General features: G+C 37.7%; 1 protein-coding gene across 4 annotated transcripts in view; it reads left to right on the top strand.

The window, feature by feature from the left end:
* The window catches only part of ZFYVE9 (zinc finger FYVE-type containing 9), a 118234-nt gene that overhangs the window by 31385 nt on the left and 65811 nt on the right, over nt 1-21038 (top strand). Inside the window, exons 4-6 of one of the 4 annotated variants that reach the window (XM_024990134.2) lie at nt 16137-16236; nt 18642-18818; nt 20474-20643. In XM_024990134.2, the coding sequence (XP_024845902.1) occupies nt 16137-16236; nt 18642-18818; nt 20474-20643 (447 nt within the window). The remainder of the gene's footprint in view (nt 1-16136; nt 16237-18641; nt 18819-20473; nt 20644-21038) is intronic. The other 3 variants (XM_024990135.2, XM_024990137.2, XM_024990136.2) reach the window with 3 other exon arrangements.

Here is a 21038-nt window from a genome sequence, read left to right as displayed (position 1 = left end):
CCCACAGAGTCCATAAGACTGTTCTATAGATCAGTGTCTCTTTTGCTGTCTCGTATACAGGGTTATCGTTACCGTCTTTCTAAATTCCATATATATGCGTTAGTATACTGTATTGGTGTTTTTCCTTCTGGCTTACTTCACTCTGTATAATAGGCTCCAGTTTTTGAAAATAAAACACATTTTTAGTTGAGAAGAAGAGGCTTGGTACTATTTTTGTTTTAAACAGAGTAATATTTGTATGTTTAAAGATGGCAATCTTCTACCTACTTTTACAAATCCCGAGTCCCTAATTCAGCTCCCTGGATATACCCACTTTAAGAAATTAATAGCCTGTTTCTTAAGTTAAAGTATAGTTGGTTTACAATATTACATTAGTTTCAAATGTACAACATAGTGATTCAGTATTTTAATAGATTATACTCTTTTTTTGTTTTCTGACTGTGGGATCTTAGTTCTCGAACATGGATTGAAACCACACCCTTGACAGTGAAAGTGTAGAGTCCTAACCACTGGACTGCCGGGGAATTCCCTATATTCTGTTTAAAATTATTAAAATAATGACTGTGTTTCTCTGTACTGTATAATGCATCCTTGTACCTTATTTATTTTATGCATAGTGGTTTGTATTGCCGCCTCTCAATCCTCTATTCCCATCTTGCCCTCCACTTCCCTCTCCTCAGTGCTAACCACTAGTTTGTTCTCCTTATCTGTGAGTCTGTTTGTTTTGTCATATTCATTTGTTTTATATTTTAGATTTCATATATAGAGTTTTGTCTTTCTCTAACTCTTTTCACTAAGCATAATACTCTCTAAGGTCCATCCATGTTGTTGTAAATGGCAGAATTTCATTCTTCTTAGTGGCTGAGTGATATTCTAGTGTGTGTGTGTCGGGGGCGGGGTGTGTGCATCACATGTGTCCATCCGTGCATGCACGTGCCCTACATATTCTTTGTCCATTCTTCTGTTGATGAACATTTAGGTTGTTTCCATATCTTGGCTCTTGTAAATAATGTCATGATGAACATAGGAGTCCATATCTTTTTCAGTTAACTATTTTCATATTCTTTGGCTGAATAACCAGAATTGGGATAGCTGGATAATATGTTAGTTCTGTGCTTAACTTTTGGAGAGATTTCCATACTGTCTTCCACAGTGGCTATACCAGCTTACATTCCCACCAGTAGTTTATGAGGGTTCCCTTCCATGTCCTTGCTGACATTATTTGTAGACTTCTTGATGATAGCCATCATGAAAGGTGTGAAGGTGATATCCCATTATGGTTTTGCTTTGCATTTTCCTGATGATCAGTGATGTTGAGCATCTTTTCACGTGGCTCTTGGCCATCTGTGTATCTTCTTTAGAAGCATGTTCATGTGTTCTGCCCATTTTTAAATTCGGTTTTTTTTTTGATACTGAATTGTTTGAGCTCTTTAGATATTTTGAATATTAATCCCTTACTGATCATATAATTTGCAAATGTCTTCTCCCATTTTGTAGGTTGCTTTTTTGCTTTGTTGATGGTTTTCTTTGCTGTACAAAATCTTTTAGATTTAATTATATGCCATTTATATATTTTTGATTTTTTTTTCTTTGGCTTAGAAGACAAATCCAAAAAAATATTGATACAGTTTGTGTTAAAGAGTGTTCTCTATGTTTTCTTGAAGTCTTATACTTTCCAGTTTAACATTTAGGTCTTTAATCCATTTTCTTTTTGTAAGTAATATGAAAAAATATTCTAATTTTATTTTGTAAAATAAATGTAGCTGTCCAGTTATCCAGCACCACTTATTGAAGAGACTATCTTTTCTCCTTTGTATATTCTTACTTCCTTTGTCATAGGTTAATTGATATAAGTGTATGGGTTTATTTCTGGGTTCTCTATTCTGTGTTGATCTGTGTGTCTTTTTTTTGTGCCAGTACTGTGCTATTTTTTTAAACTTTTAATTTTGTATTGGGGTATACCAATTAACAATGTCGTGATAGTTTCAGGTGAACAGCAAAGGGATTCAGCCATACATATACATGTGTCCATTCTCCTGCAAACTTTCCTTCCATCCAGGATGCCACATAACATTGAGCAGAGTTCCATGTGCTGTGCAATAGGTCCTTGTTGGCTATCCATTTTAAACACAGCAGTGTAGTACTATGCTGTTTTTATGACTGTAACTTTGTAGTATAGTCTGAAGCTAGCACCCCAACTTTGTTCATTTTTCTTAAGATTGATTTGGCAAGTCAGTTTTTTGTGGTTCCATATAAGTTTTAGGGTTGTTCTAATTTGGTGAAAAATATGGTTATTTTGATAGGGATGGCATTAAATCTATAGATTGCTTTGGGTAGTACAGTATTTATCAATATTACTTCTTCTGATTCATTTCTTCAGTTTCTTCAATTCATTTCTTCAATATCATCTTCAATTTCCTTCATCAGTGTTTCATTTTTAGAGTCTTTTACCTCCTTGGTAAGTTAATCCTAGATATTTTTTGTTTTTGATGCTGTTTTAAACAAGATTGTTTTATTGCTTTTTCTCTGTGGTAGTTCATTATTAGTTTATAGAAAAGCAACAGATTTCTGTACATTAACCTCATATCCTCTAACTTTACTAAACTTATTTATTCTAATAACTTTTTAGTGGTGACTTTAGGGTTTTTCTATATGTAGAGTCATGTCATCTCAGAGAAGGCAATGGCACCCCACTCCAGTACTCTTGCCTGGAAAATCCCATGGATGGAGGATCCTGGTAGGCTGCAGTCCATGAGGTCGCTAAGAGTCAAACATGGCTGAGCGCCTTCACTTTCACTTTTCACTTTCATGCATTGGAGAAGGAAATGGCAACTCACTCCAGTGTTCTTGCCTGGAGAATCCCAGGGATGGGGGAGCCTGGTGGGCTGCCGTCTATGGGCTCGCACAGAGTCGAACACGACTGAAGTGCAGCAGCAGCAACAGCAGCAGCAGCAGCAAAGTCATGTCATCTACTAATAATGACAGTTTTGTTTCTTCCTTTTCAGTGTGGATGCATCTTATTTCTTTTTCTTGTCTGAATGCTGTGGCTAGGACTTCCAATACTATGTTAAATAGAAGTGATTGAGAGTGGGCATCCTTTGTCTTGTTCCTGATTTTAGAAGAAAAGCTTTTAGCTTTTCACCATTGAATATGATGTTAGTTATGGTCATGGGCTTCCCTGGTGGCTCAGTGGTAAAGAACCCACCTTTAGTGCAGGATACTTTGGGATTTGTTTGTTCTTCTTTTTCTAATTGTTTTAGGTTATAGTTTGTTTGAGGTTTTTCTTACTTCTTGAGGTAGGCCTGTATCACCATAAACTTGCTTCCTAGAACGGCTGTTGCTACATCTCAAAGATTTTGGAATGTTGTGTTTCCACTTCATTTGTCTAGGGTATTTCCTGATTTTCTCTGTGATTTCTTCATTGATTCATTGGTTTTTATAGTAATGTGCTGTTTAGTCTCTACATGTTTATGTTTTTCCCATTTTTCTTTCTGTAGCTGATTTCTAGTTTCATACCATTATGATTGGAAAAATGCTTGAAGTAATTTCTATCTTACATTTGTTGAGACTTGTTTTGTGACCTGGAATATAATCTGTCCTGGAGAACCTTCCATATGCACTTGAAAATAATGTGTTTCTGCTTTTATGGATTGGATGTCCTGTAGATGTTTGTTAAGTTCAAATAGTCTAATGCATCCTTTAAGACTGATGCTTGCTTGTTGAATAGACTTTTCTTTTTTTATAGCAGAAAAATTGGGCAGAAGGCACACCTCCCCTCAAGTGGACCTCATTATTGATATCTTGTACCAGAGTAGTACATTTGTTGCAATTAATGAACCAATATTGATACATTATTTTATTAACAATAATCATATAAAAGAAATACATACTACAGTTTTTGTTAGTGTTTGCTCCTTGAATTTTACAGTTCTATTGGTTTGATAAATGCAAGTTATCTGCCTTATTATTATCATATAGAATGGTTATATCACCCTGAAAGTCCCTTGTGCCCCACTTATGTATCCCTCCCTTACTTTATTTGAACCCTGGCAACTACTGATCTTGGCTCCGTAGTTTTTGGTTTTCCAGAATGTCTTTTATCAATAGTTGCTGCTGCTGCTGCTAAGTCGCTTCAGTTGTGTCTGACTCTGTGCGACCCCATAGACGGCAGCCCATCAGGCTCCCCCGTCCCTGGGGTTCTCCAGGCAAGAACACTGGAGTGGGTTGCCATTCATATATTATGTTGGCTTTCAAACTGGCATCTTTGACTTAGAAATATACATTTAGGATTCTTCCCTAACTTTTTAAAAAATTGAGTATAATTGACATATAAAGAGGATGTATTACTTTCAGGTATACAATATAATGATTAGGTATTTGTGTGTATTGTGAAATCACCATAATAAGTCCAGTTAACATCTGTACCATACATAGTTACAAAATTTTCTTATGAGAACTTTTAAGATTACACTCATAGCAACCTTCAAATTTGTAATATAGTATTATTAACAATAGATAAGATGACAGGCACTACACTCTATGTTTTATGTAGTTTATAACTTCAGATTTGTTTCTTTTGAGCATCTTCATCTCTTTCACATATATTGCCACCTTGGCAACTACCACCAGACTCTTCTCTGATTTAATGAGCTCATTATTTGTTGTTTTGTTTTGATAGTTTTTAGATTCTACATATAAGTAAGCTCATCCAGTATTTGTGTACCTCTGACTTATTTCACTAGCATAATTCCCTCAAGTTGCATCCATGTTGTTGCAGATGTAAAGATTTTATTCTTTTTTGTGCTGAGTAATAGTCCATCATGTGTGTGTGTGTGTACACATATACATAGAAAAATACATACCAAAATTTCTTTATTCATTTATTAATGGACACCTAGGTTATTTCCATATATTGACTATTGGAAATAATGTTGCAGTGAGCATGGTGGTGCAGGCATCTATTTGAGTTATTGATATTGTTTTCTTTGGATAAATACCTACATGTGGAATTGCTGGGTCATACGATAGTTGTATTTTTAATTTTTTGAGCATCCTCTATACTGGCTGCACCAATTTTCTATAGTGGCTGCACCAATTTTCATTCCCACCAACAGTGCACAGGGCTCTCTTCACATCCTTCCCAACGTTTGTTAACTTTTTGATAATAACCATTCTGACAGGTATGAGTTGATATCTCATTGTGGTTTGATTTGCATTTTCCTGATAATTAGGGGGCATCTTTTCACATACATGTTGACCCTTCTTTTGTCTTCTTTGGAGAAATGTCTGTTCATGTCTTTTACCTATTTTTAATTGGATTGTGTATTTTCCTCCTGTTGAACTATATGAGTTCTTTATACATTTGCAATATTAACCCCTTATCAGATACATGACTTGAAAATATTTTCTCGTTTTCCATATTGTCTTTTCATTTTGTTGATGGTTTCCTTTACTGTGTAGAAGCTTTCTAGCTTGATGTAGTCCCACTTGTTCATTTTTACTTTTTTGGTCATTGCAAAGACCAGAGTCAAGGAACCTCTATGTCTTTTTCTGACATGATAACTCCTTTCTTTTTATTGCTGTGTAGTGGTCTGTTGTATGGGTACACCACAAGTTTGTTTATTCATTCAGCTGTTGAAAGACATCTTGGTTGATCTAGTTTTTGGCAATTATAAGTACAGATATTATAAATATTTGTGCGCAGGTTTTGACTAGATGTAAGTTTTTCATTTGTATAAATATATAGGAGCATGATTACTGGAGGGTATGGTAAGCCTATGTTTCTCTTCATGAGTGTTAGTAGCTCAGACATGTTTGACTCTTTGCGACCTCATGGACTGTAGCCCACCAGGCTCCTCTGTCCGTGGAATTCTTCAGGCAAGAATACTGGAGTCGGTAGCCATTCCCTTTTCCAGGGGATGTTTCTGACCCAGGAGTCAAACCCAGATCTCCGACATTGCAGGCAGATTCCTTACTGTCTGAGCCACCAGAGAAGCGCTTCTCTTCATAAAAAACTGCCAAATTGTCTTCCAAAGTGGCTGTACCATTTTCGCATTCCCATCAGCAGTGAATGAAAATTCTTGTTGCTCCACATCCTCACCAGCATTTGGTCTTGTCAGTTTTGGATTTTTAGACATTTTAATTAATTAATTTATTTGGCCACGATGTGTGGCTTGTGGGATGTTAGTTCCCTAACCAGGGATTGAATCTGGGCCCTTGGCAATGAGAGCTTGGAGTCCTAACTGCCAGACAGGCAGGGAAATCCCAAATTTTAGATGTTTTAATAGGTGTAGTATCTCATTTTTGTTTTAATTTGCAACTCTAATGACATGATACTGAACATCTTTTCTTACACCTATTTCCCATCTGTGTATCTTCTTTGGTAAAGTGTCTATTTAAATCTTTTGCCTATCTTTTAATTGGGTTGTTTGTTTTCTTTTTAAAAATAATTTTATTTATTTATTTTTTGCTCTGCTAAGTCTTTGTTGCTATGAGAGCTTCTTCCTAGTTGTGGTGAGTGGGGGCTACTCTTTAGTTGTGATGCATGGGCTTCTCCTTGTGGTGGCTTCTCTTATTGCAGAGCCCGGGCTCTAGGCACGTGGACTTTAGTAGTTGTGGCACGTGGGCTCAGTAGTAGAGCTCCTGGGCACTGTAGCACAGACTTAGCAGTTGTGGCACACGGGTTTAGTTGCTCTGCAGCACGTGGCATCTTCCTGGACCAGGGATCAAACCTGTGTGCCTTCATTGGCAGGCAGATCCTTTACCACTGAGCCATCAGGGCAATCCCATTTTCTATTTGCTTATGTTAATGGGAAACAATAGATATAAGAGTAAGAAATAGATGCTTTAAATAGAATATTGCATAGTAAGTTAGTTTCCCTCATACTCTGCCTGAAAACCTGCCTGTCCTATCTTTTCACTGACATGAGTTTAACCATTCTGGCGTGGTGAAACAGGATCAAGCACGCTGGTTTCATCTTGAGTTCTAATGAAGCTAGGAAATGTTTTCCATTGAAAAGACTGAGGGCTAAAAATCAGCCTCACCCATGTCATAGCACTTATCATACAGTATTATCTTTGTCCTTCTCCCTCATTGGTCTGTAAGGATCTTGTGATTATGATTCTTTTTATATCCCCAGCATTTGGTGTAGTACCTGCTACCTACAAAGCACTCAGTGAATGTTTGTTAATGAATAAATGAATCCCAGACAATTACTTTATTCAGTAAACACCGAGTGTCTGTCACTGTGCTGGGTGCTGGTTTATGCTAAGATCCATATTCTCATGTAAAGATTAGTGGGAATAACCAAAAGCAAACAAATAGAATTGCAAATTGTGATGAGGCCTATTTAGGAAATTAACAAGGAGGGATACTGTATAAGAGGGACAGGGGGAGTAAGGTCTGGGCAGTCCTCTGAAAAGTGGCATTTTAGGTGATATATGAAATTTGTGGAGTCAGTCATCAAAACAGGGAGCAGAATGCTTTAGGAAGAGTGAACATTATAGACACAGTCTCTAAGGCAGGAAAGCACCTCTTCAGGAAACTGAAAGGAATACAGTGTGGTTAAAGTACAACAAGTAAAAGAAACCTCATAAAAAGAGCTTAGAGAGGGACTCAGGGAATAGATCATTGGGCTTTGCAGGTTATGTAGGGAATTCATTGAGAAGCCATGGGGATGCATGAGCTCACCTAGGGAAGAATGGATAGACGGAAGAGAAAGGGCCCAGGCCTGAGCCACTGAGGTCAAATGGAGAAGAAAGACTCAGTACAGTGACTGAGAAAGAGTGGCAGAGAGACAGGTAGAAAACAAAGAAAATGTGTTGTCTTGGAAGTCAAAAGAAGAATGTAGTTTGTCAAAGGATGGGGACTGTCACCTATGTAAAATGCTGATCAGGGTCAATAAGATGGGACAGGGAAAGGACCATTATACTTGACTACAGTAGGGTCACTTATAAAAGCTGTCTTGATAGAGAATGCTTTTTTCTATTCTATGAATACAGAAGCAGGATGGGTCAAAAATGGGGAATTGGTTGAAAATGGAATAAGAAGTGAAGGGACTGAGAGATCCTTTTCAGATTTTACTGTTAAGGGAGAACAGAAAAAATTGGAGCAATTATTAAATGAAGGTGGTGATTATGGGTGAATTTTTTTAAGGATGGAAGATACTACTGTATTTATATAACATCATGAATGATCTTCTAGACAAGTTGTTTTAGAAGAAAAAGGGGATTAATCAAAGGAAGAGAAAAAATTTTGAGAAAGCCAGAGAGATGACATTTGTGCATTTATTGAGTGTTAGGTTTTCAACAAGGGTAAGAAAGAGAAGGTAGGGAATTTTTTTTTGTATTTAGGTAAATTTTTGTATTTAGTGGTGAAAGCAGTAAGAAATTTCTAAATCCTTGGCTCATATTTCATATCAAAAATATAGAGAGAAGGTGAAATAGGGATAGATGATGAAGGTTTCAGAAAATTGTTAGTTATTTTGGAGTGGGAAAGTAAATCCTAGGAGAAAATTGAAATTTTCATAGCCCTGTAAAACTTTGTATTAAACTTTCAGCCAAATGGTACTAGTCCAGTCCATTCTTGGGATAGGGTCAGTATTTGTCTTTGGAGACATTTTTAACTTGTTACATTGTCTTTGCAATAAAAGTACTTTCTATTGGAAAAGCAAGGAAAGTCGAAAAGGGCCCATCTATGTTGCCATCTGTTCATCTATTTCCATTTATTTGTTTACTCATTGATTCATTCAGTGAACATTATGTATTGCTTACTGTTCTGTTTTTAATTAAAGAGAGGCAAAAACAGTATAGGAATGGTCACTGTATGAAAACATACTGCTCATATTTCTGTAGATGACAAAGCTTTAGTATATGAAATATAATAAGTAACAAAACAATAACAAAGTTGCAGATGCTTTACAGTTGGAGGCAGATTGATGATGATGGTGGTAGTGATGGTGAGGAGAGTGAGATAATGTTCTCATTTAACATTTATTCAATGTTTACCACGTGCCAGACACTTCTAAATGCTGATTATATTATCTTATTTAGTATATGTTAACTCTTTAGGAGATAGCTAGTGTTATAATCCATATTTTGCAAAAGGTTTAAAATGATTAAGTAACTTGTTCAAAATCACACAGCAACTAACTGTTTGAGTTAGGATTCTAACTGACTCTTTGACTTGCAGAGTCCACACTCCAAAGCAATTTGCAATTATTTTAGGAAAAAACAGAATAAGAGAATGGTGAAATTGAAGTCCTTAGTACTAGGGCCACTTCTCTATCAACACCTGGAACTATGACCACACAGTTCCTAGGCAGCCAGCTAAGAGGGAATCAGAAAGGAGCTAACATTTATTTAGTACATGCTCAGTATTTTGTTTATTATCTAATTTAATCTTTCTAGTAAACCTGTGTAAACGGTGATATTATCCCTACTTTACAGTTGAAGAAACTAAGTGGAACTAGAAACCAACCAAGGCTTTTTTTGGCTGTATAACTCATGCTTTTTCCCCATAAATGTGATGGAGAGGGTACAAATTAAAAACCTAATAGGTTTATTGCATAGACATCACCTGGACCTTTGAGCATTTAAAGGTAGTAATTTTTGTCCATTGTTATTCCTTTTTTCTCTGTTTTTCCCTGCAGAGTTGAGTGACAGTAGTATCAATACAAAAATAAAATACTTCCCCTCAAAAAAAAAACCTATTAAACTTAATGCTATACTTTTATACACTTTTATACTTAATTCAAAAAGAAAGGTGAAGAAACCCTGATTTGTATTTTGCTAGATGGCAATTTGTTATTTTAAATAAAATTATACATTAAGTTGCAAATTACTTTTGAATAACTTGACTTACAGTCAGTTTTGTTTACCGCTGAGGATTTTGGTGGTGAATATGGCATAACCTTTATAAGACCCTGAATTAAAAGAACTTTAAAATAATCTGTTGGCTTACAATCTCAGAGATCAATTTCTCAAGTTTTTTTGTCCTCTGGTCTTAAAACATAGCCACTTGGTTATGCTTCTTGGTAAGCAGCTGCTGCTGCTAAGTTGCTTCAGTCGTGTCCAGCTCTGTGCCACCCCATAGACGGCAGCCCACCAGTCTCCCCCGTTCCCAGGATTCTCCAGGCAAGAACACTGGAGTGGCTTGCCATTTCCTTCTCCAATGCATGAAAGTGAAAAGTGAAAGTGAAGTCGCTCAGTCATGTCCAACTCTTCGCGACCCCATGGATTGCAGCCTACCAGGCTCCTCTGTCCATGGGATTTGCCAGGCAAGAGTACTGGAGTGGGGTGCCATTCCCTGCTCGGTAGTTAATTTCTCAAACTACAGTTGTGTTGAATTGTGGTGTTAAGAGCATTGTAATGAGCTGTTGTTTTTCAGTCATCAAGTTGTGTCTGACTTTGCGACCCCATGGATTGCAGCATGTCAGGTTTCCCTGTCTTTCACTATCTCCGGGGGCTTGCTCAAACTCACGTCTGTTGAATCAGTGATGCCATCCAACCATCTCATCCTCTGTCACCCCCTTCTCCACCTGCCCTCAGTCTTTCCCAGCATCAGGGTCTTTTCCAGTGAGTCAGCTCTCTGCATCATCTGGCCAAAGTATTAGAGCTTTAGCATTAGTTCTTCCAATGGATATTCAGGATTAATTTCCTTTAGGATTGACTGGTTGGATCTCCTTGCAGTCCAAGGGACTCTCAAGAGTCTTCTCCATCACCACAATTCAAAAGCATCAATTCTTTGGTGCTCAGGCTTTTTTATGGTCCAACTCTCACATCTCTACATGACTACTGGAAAAATCATAGCTTTGACTATACGGATGGCAAAGTGATGTCTCTGCTTTTTAATACGCTGTCTAGGTTTGTCATAGCTTTTCTTCCAAAGAGCAAGCGTCTTTTAATTTATAGCCGCAGTCACTATCCACAGTGGTTTTGGAGCCCAAGAAAATAAAATCTGTCACTGTTTCTACTTTTTCCCCATCTATTTGCCATAAAGTGATGGGACCGGATGCCATGATCTTAGTTGTTTGAACTTTGAGTTTTAAGCAAGCTTTTTCACTCTCCACTATTCACCCTCATCAAGAGGTTCTTTAGTTCCTCTTTGCTTTCTGCCATTAAAGTGGTATCATCTGCATATCTGAGGTTGTTGATATTTCTCCTGGCAGTCTTGATTGTCTGGCTAGTGATTCGTCCAGCCTGGCCTTTCCTATGATGTACTCTGCATAAAGAAGTTAAATAAGCAGGTTGACAACAGGCAGCCTTTATGTACTCCTTTCCCAATTTTGAACCAGTCTGTTGTTCCATGCCCAGTTCTAACTGTTGCTTCTTGACCCGCGTACAGGTTTCTCGGGAGACAGGTTAAGCGGTCTGGTTTTCTGTTTAAGAATTTTTCACAGTTGGTTCTGATCCTCAGAGTCAGAGGCTTTAGCTTACTTAGTCAATGAAGCAGAAGATGCTTTTCTGGAATTCTCTTGCTCTGTCTATGATCCAAAAGATGTTGGCAATTTGTACTCTGATTCCTTTGCCTGTTCTAAATCCAGCTTGTAGATCTGGAAGTTCTTGGTTCACGTACTGTTGAAGCCGAGCTTAAAGGATTTTGAACATTACCTTGCTAGCATGTGAAATGAGTGCAGTTGTACAGTACTTTGAACATTCTTTGGCATTGCCTTTCTTTTGGATTGAAATGGAAACTGACCTTTTCCAGTTCTGTGGCCACTGCTGAGTTTTCCAATTTTGCTGGCATATTGAGTGCAGCACCTTAAAAGCATCATCTTTTAGAATTTTAAATAGCTCTGCTGGAATTCCAGCACCTCCACTAGCTTTGTTTGTAGTAATGCTTCCTAAGGCCTATTTGACTTCACACTCCATGTCTGGCTATAGAATAGTAACCACATCATTGTGGTTATCTGGGTCATTAAGACCTTTTTGTATAGTTTTTCTGTGTATCCTTGCCACCTCTTCTTAATCTCTTCTGCTTCTGTTAGGTCCTTGCCATCTGTGTTCTTTATTGTGCCCATCTTTGCATGAATTATTCCCTTGGTATCTCTTAAGTTTCTTGAAGAAATCTCTTGTCTTTCCCCTTCTGTTGTTTTCCCCTATTTCTTTACATTGCTCACTTAAGAAGACTTTCTTATCTGTCCTTGCTGTTCTCTGGAACTCCGCATTAAGTTGGGTATATCGTTCCCTTTCTTCGTCTTTCACATCTCTTCTTTTCTCAGCAGTTTGTAAGGCCTCCTCAGAGAACCACTTTGAGTTCTTGCATTTCTTTCTCTTTGGGATGGTTTTGGTAACTGCCTCCAATACAGTGTTTCGAACCTTTTATGTAGCTTACTAGCTATATGACAGAGTAGTTTTACTTCACATTTATTTAACTCTGTTAGTTATGAATGAATGCTTTCATAGAATTTATGAGTTTAGATGAGATAATACATGTATGTTAAGTGCCTAGAATTCATATAGTTTCCTGTGAACTTGAGCAAGTCATTTAACGATCCAAATTCAGTTTCCTCTGATAGAAAATAAGGTAATATAGCCCCAGTTCTCCCTATACCACAGAGTTGTTTTGATAATGGGAAGCCTCTGAAAATGTAAATTGGTAGTCATGGTAACTAGGTAGATTAATTATACCTAGTAGAAGGAGAGGTGATTGCTCTCACTTTGTCTTTAATAGGACCTCATCCCTTGTTTCAGTTATGTAAGATACAGGATACTTATTGGCCATAAAAACTGGATTAGTAAAATTTGCACTGCTGGGAACACCTTTCTACCTGTATGAAGTTTTCTCTGATAGGGATTAATGAGTTCTCAAGAAAATAAATCTTAACAGGGAGCTAAGGAGATTCTTGTTGCCTGGTATGAAAGGGAAAATAAAGTAAGATTGTCGGGAACCAACCCTGGAAAGTGGAAATAAGGTGCTGGAAATTGGCATGGCCAATTTTTGGTGGCCTGGTTTGATTCCCTGGAGCTGGGGCTGTGCTTACTTTTATGGTTAAATTGTGTATTTTGATCTTTCCTGGCTTGCATAGCAAACCAATGAAAGCAGCTGGTATGATTATTATTCCACACATAAGGGTAGTAAAAAAACAGAAGTGAAAGCCCAGAATTCCCAGTCTTTGTTTATTTCACCTGCTATATTGCCTCTTCAAACAGAAATAGCAGATGTTACTAATCTAAACACCCAAGTTATATGTTTGTAGATAGGAATTTTGCCTAAGAACAGCTTAGGTTTTTTTTTTTTTCCTCCTATATATTTGCTTCCCTGGTGGCTCAGCAGTAAAGAATCTGCCTGCAGTGCAGGAGACGGACATGTGGGTTTGATCCCTGGGTCAGGAAGATCCTCTGGAGAAGGGTATGGCAACCCACTCCAGTATTTTTGCCAGGAAAATCCCATGGACAGAGGAGCCTGGCAGGCTACGTCCATGGAAGTCACACAGAGGTAATGCACTGGTCATAGTAAACACCCTTTTTCAACAATACAAGAGATGACTTTACACATGGATATCACCAAATGGTCAGTACTGAAATCAGATTGATTACATTCTTTGTAGCTAAAGATGGAAAAGCTGTATACAGTCAGCAAAAACAAGACCTGAAGATGACTTTTGGCTCAAATCATCAGCTCCTTATAGCAAAATTCAGGTTTAAAATTAAGAAATTAGGGAAAACCACTAGGCCATTCATGTATGACCTAAATCAAATCCCTGATGATAATATGGTAGAGATGACGAATAGATTCAAAGGATTAGATCTGGTAGACAGAGTGCCTTAAGAACTGTAGACAGAGGTTCATAACACTGTACAGGAGGTGGTGACCAAAACCATCCCAAAGAAAAAGAAATGCAAGAAGGCAAAATGGTTGTCTGAGGAGGCTTTACAAACAGCTGAGGAAAGAAAAGATGTGAAAAGCAAGGGAGAAAGGAAAATGTATAACCAACTGAATGCAGAGTTCCAGATAATAGCAAGGAGAGACAAGAAGGCCTTCTTCAATGAACAATGCAAGGAAATAGAGGAAGACAACAGAAGGGGAAAGACTAGAGATCTCTTCCGGAAAATTGGAAATATCAAAGGAACATTTCATCCAAAGATGGGCACAATCAAAGACTGAAATGAGAGAAGCAGAAGAGATTAAGACGAGGTGGCAAGAATACATGAAGAACTATACCAAAAAAATATTTTAATGACCTGGATAATCACGATGGTGTGGTCACTCACCCAGAGCTAGACATTGTGGAGTGTGAAGTCAAGTGGGCCTTAGGAAGCACTGCTGCCAATAAAGCTAGTGGCAGTGCTGGAATTCCAGCAGAGCTATTTAAAATCCTAAAAGATGATGCTATTAAAGTGCTACACTCATTAGGCCAGCAAATTTGGAAAACTCAGCAGTGGCCACAAGACTGGAAAAGATCAATCTTCAATATTAAACAATGTTCAGACTACTGGCCAATTTCACTCATTTCCTATGCTAGTAAGGTTATGCTCAAAATCCTTCAAGTTAGGCTTCAGTAGTACGTGAACCAAGAACTACCAGATATTCAAGCTAGACTTAGAAAAGACAGAGGAACTAGAGATCAAATTGCCAACGTTTGCTGCATCATAGACAAAGCAAGAGAATTCCAGAAAAGCATCTACTTCTGTTTCATTGACTATGCTAAAGCCTTCAGTTGTGGATCATAACAAGCTGTGGAAAACTCTTCAAGAGATGGAAATACCAGACCATCTTACCTGTCTCCTGAGAAACATGTATGTGAGTCAAGAAGCAACAGTTAGAACATTATGTGGAAGACTGACTGTTTCAAAATTAAGAAAGGAGTATGACAAGGCTATTTATTGTCACCCCATTTATTTAACTTGTTTGCATAGCACATTATGTGAAGTGCTGGGTTGGATGAGTTATAAGCTGGAATCAAGATTGCTTGGAAAAATATCAATAATCTCAGATATGCAGATAATATGACTTTAATGGCTGAAAGAGAAGAGGAACTAAAGAGTCTCTTGATGAGGGTGAAAGAGGAGAGTGAAAAAGCCAGCTTAAAACTCAATAGTAAAAAACCTAAGATCATGGCACCTGGTCCAATTACTTCTTGGCAAATAGAAGGGGAAAAGGTGGAGTAATGACAGATTTCCTCTTCTTGGGCTCTAAAATCACTACAGATGGTGACTGCAAGCATGAAATTAGAAGACGATTGCTTCTTGGCAGGAAAGCTAAGGGCTTCCCAGGTGGCACTAGTGGTAAAGAACCCGTCTCCCATTGCAGGAGACTAAGAGATTTGGGTTCGATCCCTGGATTGGGAAGATCCCCGGAGAAGGGCATGGCAACCCACTCCAGTACCCTGGAGAAGGGCATGGCAATGCACTCCAGTATTCTTGCCCGGAGAATCCTATGGACAAAAGGAGCCTGGTCGGACACCACTTGGTGACTGAACGACAACAATATTGACTCTTTAAACAGAAATAGCAGATGTTACTGGTCTAAACACCCATGTCATATGATATTTTGAAGAGAAATTTTGCCTAAAAACAGCTTAGATTTTTTCCCCTGCTATGTATTTGCTTCCCCGGTGTCTCAGCGGTAAAGAATCCTCCTGCAGTGCAGGAGACACGGGACATGTGGGTTCTCTCCCTGGGTCAGACTTGACTAAAGAGACTGGGCATGTATATATTTGCTATATAGTCTTGGCTAAAAATGTTTGTTCTCAGTCAGCAATTTAACTTTCCTTATTTTTGACAGATATGTTCATCTCTTTCTTGCTTTTGAATAGGGGTCTCCACACCCAGCTTTCTCAATTGCATTTTCCTTTGAAGTTTTTAGGACTTGCCTGGTGGCTCAGACAGTAAAGTGTCTGCCTACAATGCGAGAGACCTGGGTTCAATCCCTGGGTTAGGAAGATCCTCTGGAGAAGGAAATGGTAACCCACTCCAGTACTCTTGCCTGGAAAATCCCATGGACAGAGGAACCTCATAGACTACAGTCCACAGGGGTCCATGGGGTCACAAAGAGTCGGACACGACTGAGTGACTTCACTTTGAAGTTTTTAGTGTTGTATTAATATGGTTTCCTGACCACAGTGTTGATCAGTATTGGTTTACTTCCTTTATACTATGATCCTAAGTAATTTAGTATGTTCTTTTTCCTGCAGGTCTTTTGTGCTTCCTGCTGTAGCCTGAAATGTAAACTGTTATACATGGATAGAAAGGAAGCTAGAGTATGTGTAATCTGCCATTCAGTGCTAATGAATGGTAAGTATTAAAACAGGTTGAATTCACAGTTACTGAGACAGAACAAGAGAATGCCAGTGAAAAAACTCCTGATTTTTCCTGCCTTGCTCTTCAAGTTGCTCACCTTCTCAGATGTTGTAACTTTAACAGAAAAATCTGAAAATATCTTAGTATTTCAGAATTCCTGTGCCTAGTTTAATGAATAATTGCTAAATTCAGGTAAGTTTTGCAGGAAGAATGGAAATTTTTGTGGAAATCTGGTGCTACATGGCTGTTAATGTTCCTGTGAAGTAACTGGAGTGGGAGGGGGAGGGGGCTGTTGACCACTAAGTTGATGAAATATTTAAACTGGGCTGAGGTTTTCCTTTCGAGGGAAGAATTCTCTTTCTAGGGAATATCTTAATGACTGAATATATTCTTATTAACACCTTGGTTCACTCATCTTGTGAAAAATAAATATGTTTAGCATCTAGGATCAAAGAAAATTGCATTTTTCTATCATTTATCACCTTAGTACCACTTAGGTTTGTTATGAGGATAATGATTTTGAATTTACTTATATGGTCAAAGAATATGGCCAGGAAAAGGTAAATATAGCTTATCCTGTGTTCACCTTTTGCAGGACTGGAAATAAATCCAAGGGCATTTTAGTTAAAACCAAACAAACCAACCAACCCCAGAGTATTCTTGTAAAAAGATGAAATAAAATTGATTAGACTATTTGGTGTTTTCTCTTTGAGTGCATCTTTGTACAGTTGCCAGAACAGTTACTAATAGACATGAAATGTTGGCGTTAGATACCAGTGCTGCTTACGCCAGGATAGTGTGTCTCCTGGAGGCTGAAACTTATCTGCTCAAAGCCCCTCCTGCTCTTTGTGTCTGCGTTGCTCATAGTGATGTTTTCCTGTTGCTGGCTTATTAACCTATTGCATGTTATTTAATCTGATCTTTTCTGATTTCCTATGATCCACCCAGTTTCCTCCCATTTCTGAATTCTTATAATTTTGATCAAATATGAATTCATTCTCTTTACTCTTAAGGGTCATTTTTCGATGGTGGTTATTTCACTCAGTGATCATTTCATTTTCAGATATTTATTCACAGATAATAGCATGCTGCTTAATTACAGTACCCAATACCTCTTTTATTTGATGAGGTCTTCCAACTTGATAGCTTGTTTTTTTAACTTGGCATAGCTAAAGATGAAGGAAATGGCAGAGGATTCATATGGAATACTTACTTTTTTTATTAAGCCAAGGATGCCCTTAACAGGGGATCCTAAATTCTTCTTTTCCTGGTTTTTCCAGCATCTTTCCTTTCGCATGGCTTAGCCTGGTCTTTTACTGAATATTTAATTTGATGCTTTTCAGTGTTCCCTGTCCCTTTTTCCCTTTCTCCTTTTCTCTTCCTTCCCTCTTCCTGCCAGTGCTTTCAAAGGAACATAACTGTTGTTTTCTAGCTTTGTCCTGCAGTTTGGAGGCAACAAGTATTCAAAATCTTATGGATCATTCTTTGATGCAGAATGAGATTTTTTAAAAAATGCTCCAAAAATTGGGTGATTTTATTCCTGAGCGTGTGATATTACCTGAGCCTAGATAATAAAATTTATATATTTCATTTCTGTAGCATCTTTCATCCTATTTACTTTGAAGACAATAGTTGATATGTCAGTAATTAGTAAAATTATGGAGTATGCAGAACCTTAACACATTTGTGATCATTCATACTGGTTGATGGCACTTATATGATATTGGCACATTTTCATGTTCAAATGGGTCCTGTGCTTTTGAGACACACCAGAGATGTGAAATGGTTGTTCTTGCTGTATACGTTTACACAGGGTAATGATTGCACGAAAGCAAACTTCATAGAAATGTTAAGATGTTTTTTTCTCAGCTTTAGGCTTCAGAATTTTTCAAATGAGATTTTACTTCAGCTGAGAAGAGCCTAAAAATGTAGAAATGAAACAAAAAATATCATACAACAGAGTTTTGCTCTTTTAGCCCCTGAGGTTTTTTTTTTTAATGCATTAAATATTAAACCTGCCCCACCACCAGAAAAGTCTAAATGCTATCCCAACTGTAAATCTTTAATAAGTTTAAACTTATTTTACTCCCTCTTAAGAGAATGTGTGGTCCTCTTTAAAGGAGCCAGGAGCCTATCATTAACCTCAAGACTAGTCTGCTGTCAGTCTGTATCAGAAGTATCCTGTAATTCTTATTTGTTGCTTCCAAATAGTTTACTTAACTACATGGTCTCCTTTACTGAATAAAATCACCTGTCTCCTTAATACCTTTATTAGCTGGAAGAGAGACATACTATGAGTGTTAATGAGGAGGAACTACATTATTTATCCAATATTGTGGAGGTCTTGATGTCCATATTTTGCAATCCATTCACATTGATTGTGTCTGTATTTGCTTTAGCTCAAGCCTGGGAGAACATGATGAGTGCCTCAAGCCAGAGCCCTAACCCTAACAATCCTGCTGAATACTGTTCTACTATCCCTCCCTTGCAGCAAGCTCAGGCCTCAGGAGCCCTGAGCTCTCCACCTCCCACTGTGATGGTACCTGTGGGAGTTTTAAAGCACCCTGGAGCAGAAGGTAGGGGATCATGTGCTATTCTTTCTCTTTTTCCTCACCAAGTTCCTCTGAAAAGGTGCTGATGTGATTTTACATCACAAGTCTTTAACACGCTGCAGATAAGTCCCTTTGGGTGGTTATTAAAGTGGAAGAACAGGTGAGAAATGTCTTGAGACTATTTCTGGGCAAATTAAGAATAATATTGTATTGCCTGATAATTTGGAGGCACCTCTAAAAATATGCCAATACCCTCTCCCACTTAAGAATGGAGTAATTACTTTGTTTTTACTTGAAAAGAGTTGAAGAATTTGAAGTCAGCCTGAAAAATCCTAGCCTCATGCCTACCTTAGTGTTCTTTGTAGGACTTTAAGAAGTGATAAAAATGAGAATTCTTTTTTCTGAACAGCCCATTCTAGTATCAATTTTTGGAATATATATTGCCATTTAAAAAAAATCTATCCATATAAAAATATGAAAATACTGTGTTAGGTGCACAGATCTTTATAAAATCAAACTTTAATTCTGATATCATATGATAGATGGAAAATTATAGACTCAACTTATTTTAGTTTATTATATCTTTATGATAATAGTATTGTTAGATGAAAGGCACTTTGTTAAGTTCAGGGGATTATGAATAGCAAAAGTAGCAATTATTTATTTCTTTAAAATGATCTTGTCAATAAGTCTCCCTTGATAATTAAACTCTGTATTCTTTCATTAATTTTATAACTTTTTTGTCTAGCAGTATTCCCTTCCCCTTGCTAAATAGCCCTCCTCCCCTTTTGAAGATCAAAAACTTCTATTGACATTATCATACTTTTCCCCATTTCCTCTTCTTTTCAGATCATCCCTTAGTCATTCTCGTGTTTTTATGAGCTCAGGTTTTCTTTCTTAAAATCTTTATCCTCTCTACATCTTTTGTTGTTTTTCCCTAGTCTCTCTTTGTTTTCACTGTTTGAATTGATTTTCAAAACTGGATTTGAAGAGATCATTTTTCCGGACTCAGTTTTCCAGCTTTTCCCCATCCTTTTACTAAAATGCAGACTTCTTTCACACTGCCAGATCAGTCTTTTTCTTTCTCAGCTACGCTTCAGCCAAAGATCTGGTCAGTTTGCTTCCCAGTTCTTTCATATCTGTGCCAGCTCTTCTTTAATTAGTTAATGATTCTTCAACATTCTTCAGGGCATCTTTTGCCCTTTCAAAATGCTGTATCACTTTTCCAGATAGATACTTCATTCCTACAGAAACTTCATACTTTCTGGAGATTTGGACGTCTATTTCTAGATATTTTTTCCCTGATGTTTATTTCCTATGCACTTCAAACATTTTTCTTAGTTTATCTGTTTGTGTTAACAGGACACAGTATGTGACAATCATAGGCGTATTTAATATTTTAAAGCAAAGTGTTTTAAATCTTTAAAACTGTGTTTAAAGATTATAGAATTAAGGGATTATAGAAGTAAGGAATATATTTAATTATAGAAGTAAGGAATATATTTAAATGTGTATTTTATTAACTGATAACCACTTTTATGCACACAATTATGTTTATAATTATAAAATGCTAAATAGTGGTTTCTTTGTACATCTGAAATTGGTGACCTTCTCTTCTTGGTGTTAGAAACCCTACCAATGTCACAGTGATGCCTGTTTTATTTTTCTGGCTCCTCAAGTGGCTCAGCCCAGAGAGCAGAGGCGAGTTTGGTTTGCTGATGGGATCTTGCCTAATGGAGAAGTTGCTGATGCAGCCAAATTAACCATGAATGGAACTTCCTCTGCAGGAACCCTGGCTGTGGCACACGACCCAGTCAAGCCAGCAGCTACCAGTCCTCTACCAGCAGAGGTAAGAAAATAAAACAACAACTAAAAGTGAGTACTTTCTTTTCTCAGCATTGTGCTGCCTCTGTCTTGCCTTTTTCTGGATTGAGTGACCTTTCTGTGGAACCCTATAGACTTTTGATACAGTTTCGTGTGTGTGCGCGTGAATGTGCCTGCTTGTGTGTGCATTTAGGGCTAAAATAAATGTGGCAAAATCAGTTGTTCTTGTTGCTCTATATTTGGAAATTTTTTCAGGAGAAAGAATCTTATAAAGGGCGTTCTTGGGTGAGCTCAGCCTACCACTGTAGCTAGAGGTTGTGCTGGAGAGAATCTTGGTCCCCTGATACAGATATACATGTGTGTTCAGTCGCTCAGCCATGTCTGACACTGTGACCCCATGGACTGGAGCCTGCCACGGGT

The sequence above is a fragment of the Bos taurus genome, chromosome 3 (genome assembly GCF_002263795.3).
Source record: "Bos taurus isolate L1 Dominette 01449 registration number 42190680 breed Hereford chromosome 3, ARS-UCD2.0, whole genome shotgun sequence".
Classification (NCBI taxonomy): domain Eukaryota; kingdom Metazoa; phylum Chordata; class Mammalia; order Artiodactyla; family Bovidae; genus Bos; species Bos taurus.
The sequence above is the reverse complement of the archived record's forward strand: the minus strand, read 5'-3'. Positions and strand labels throughout refer to the sequence as shown.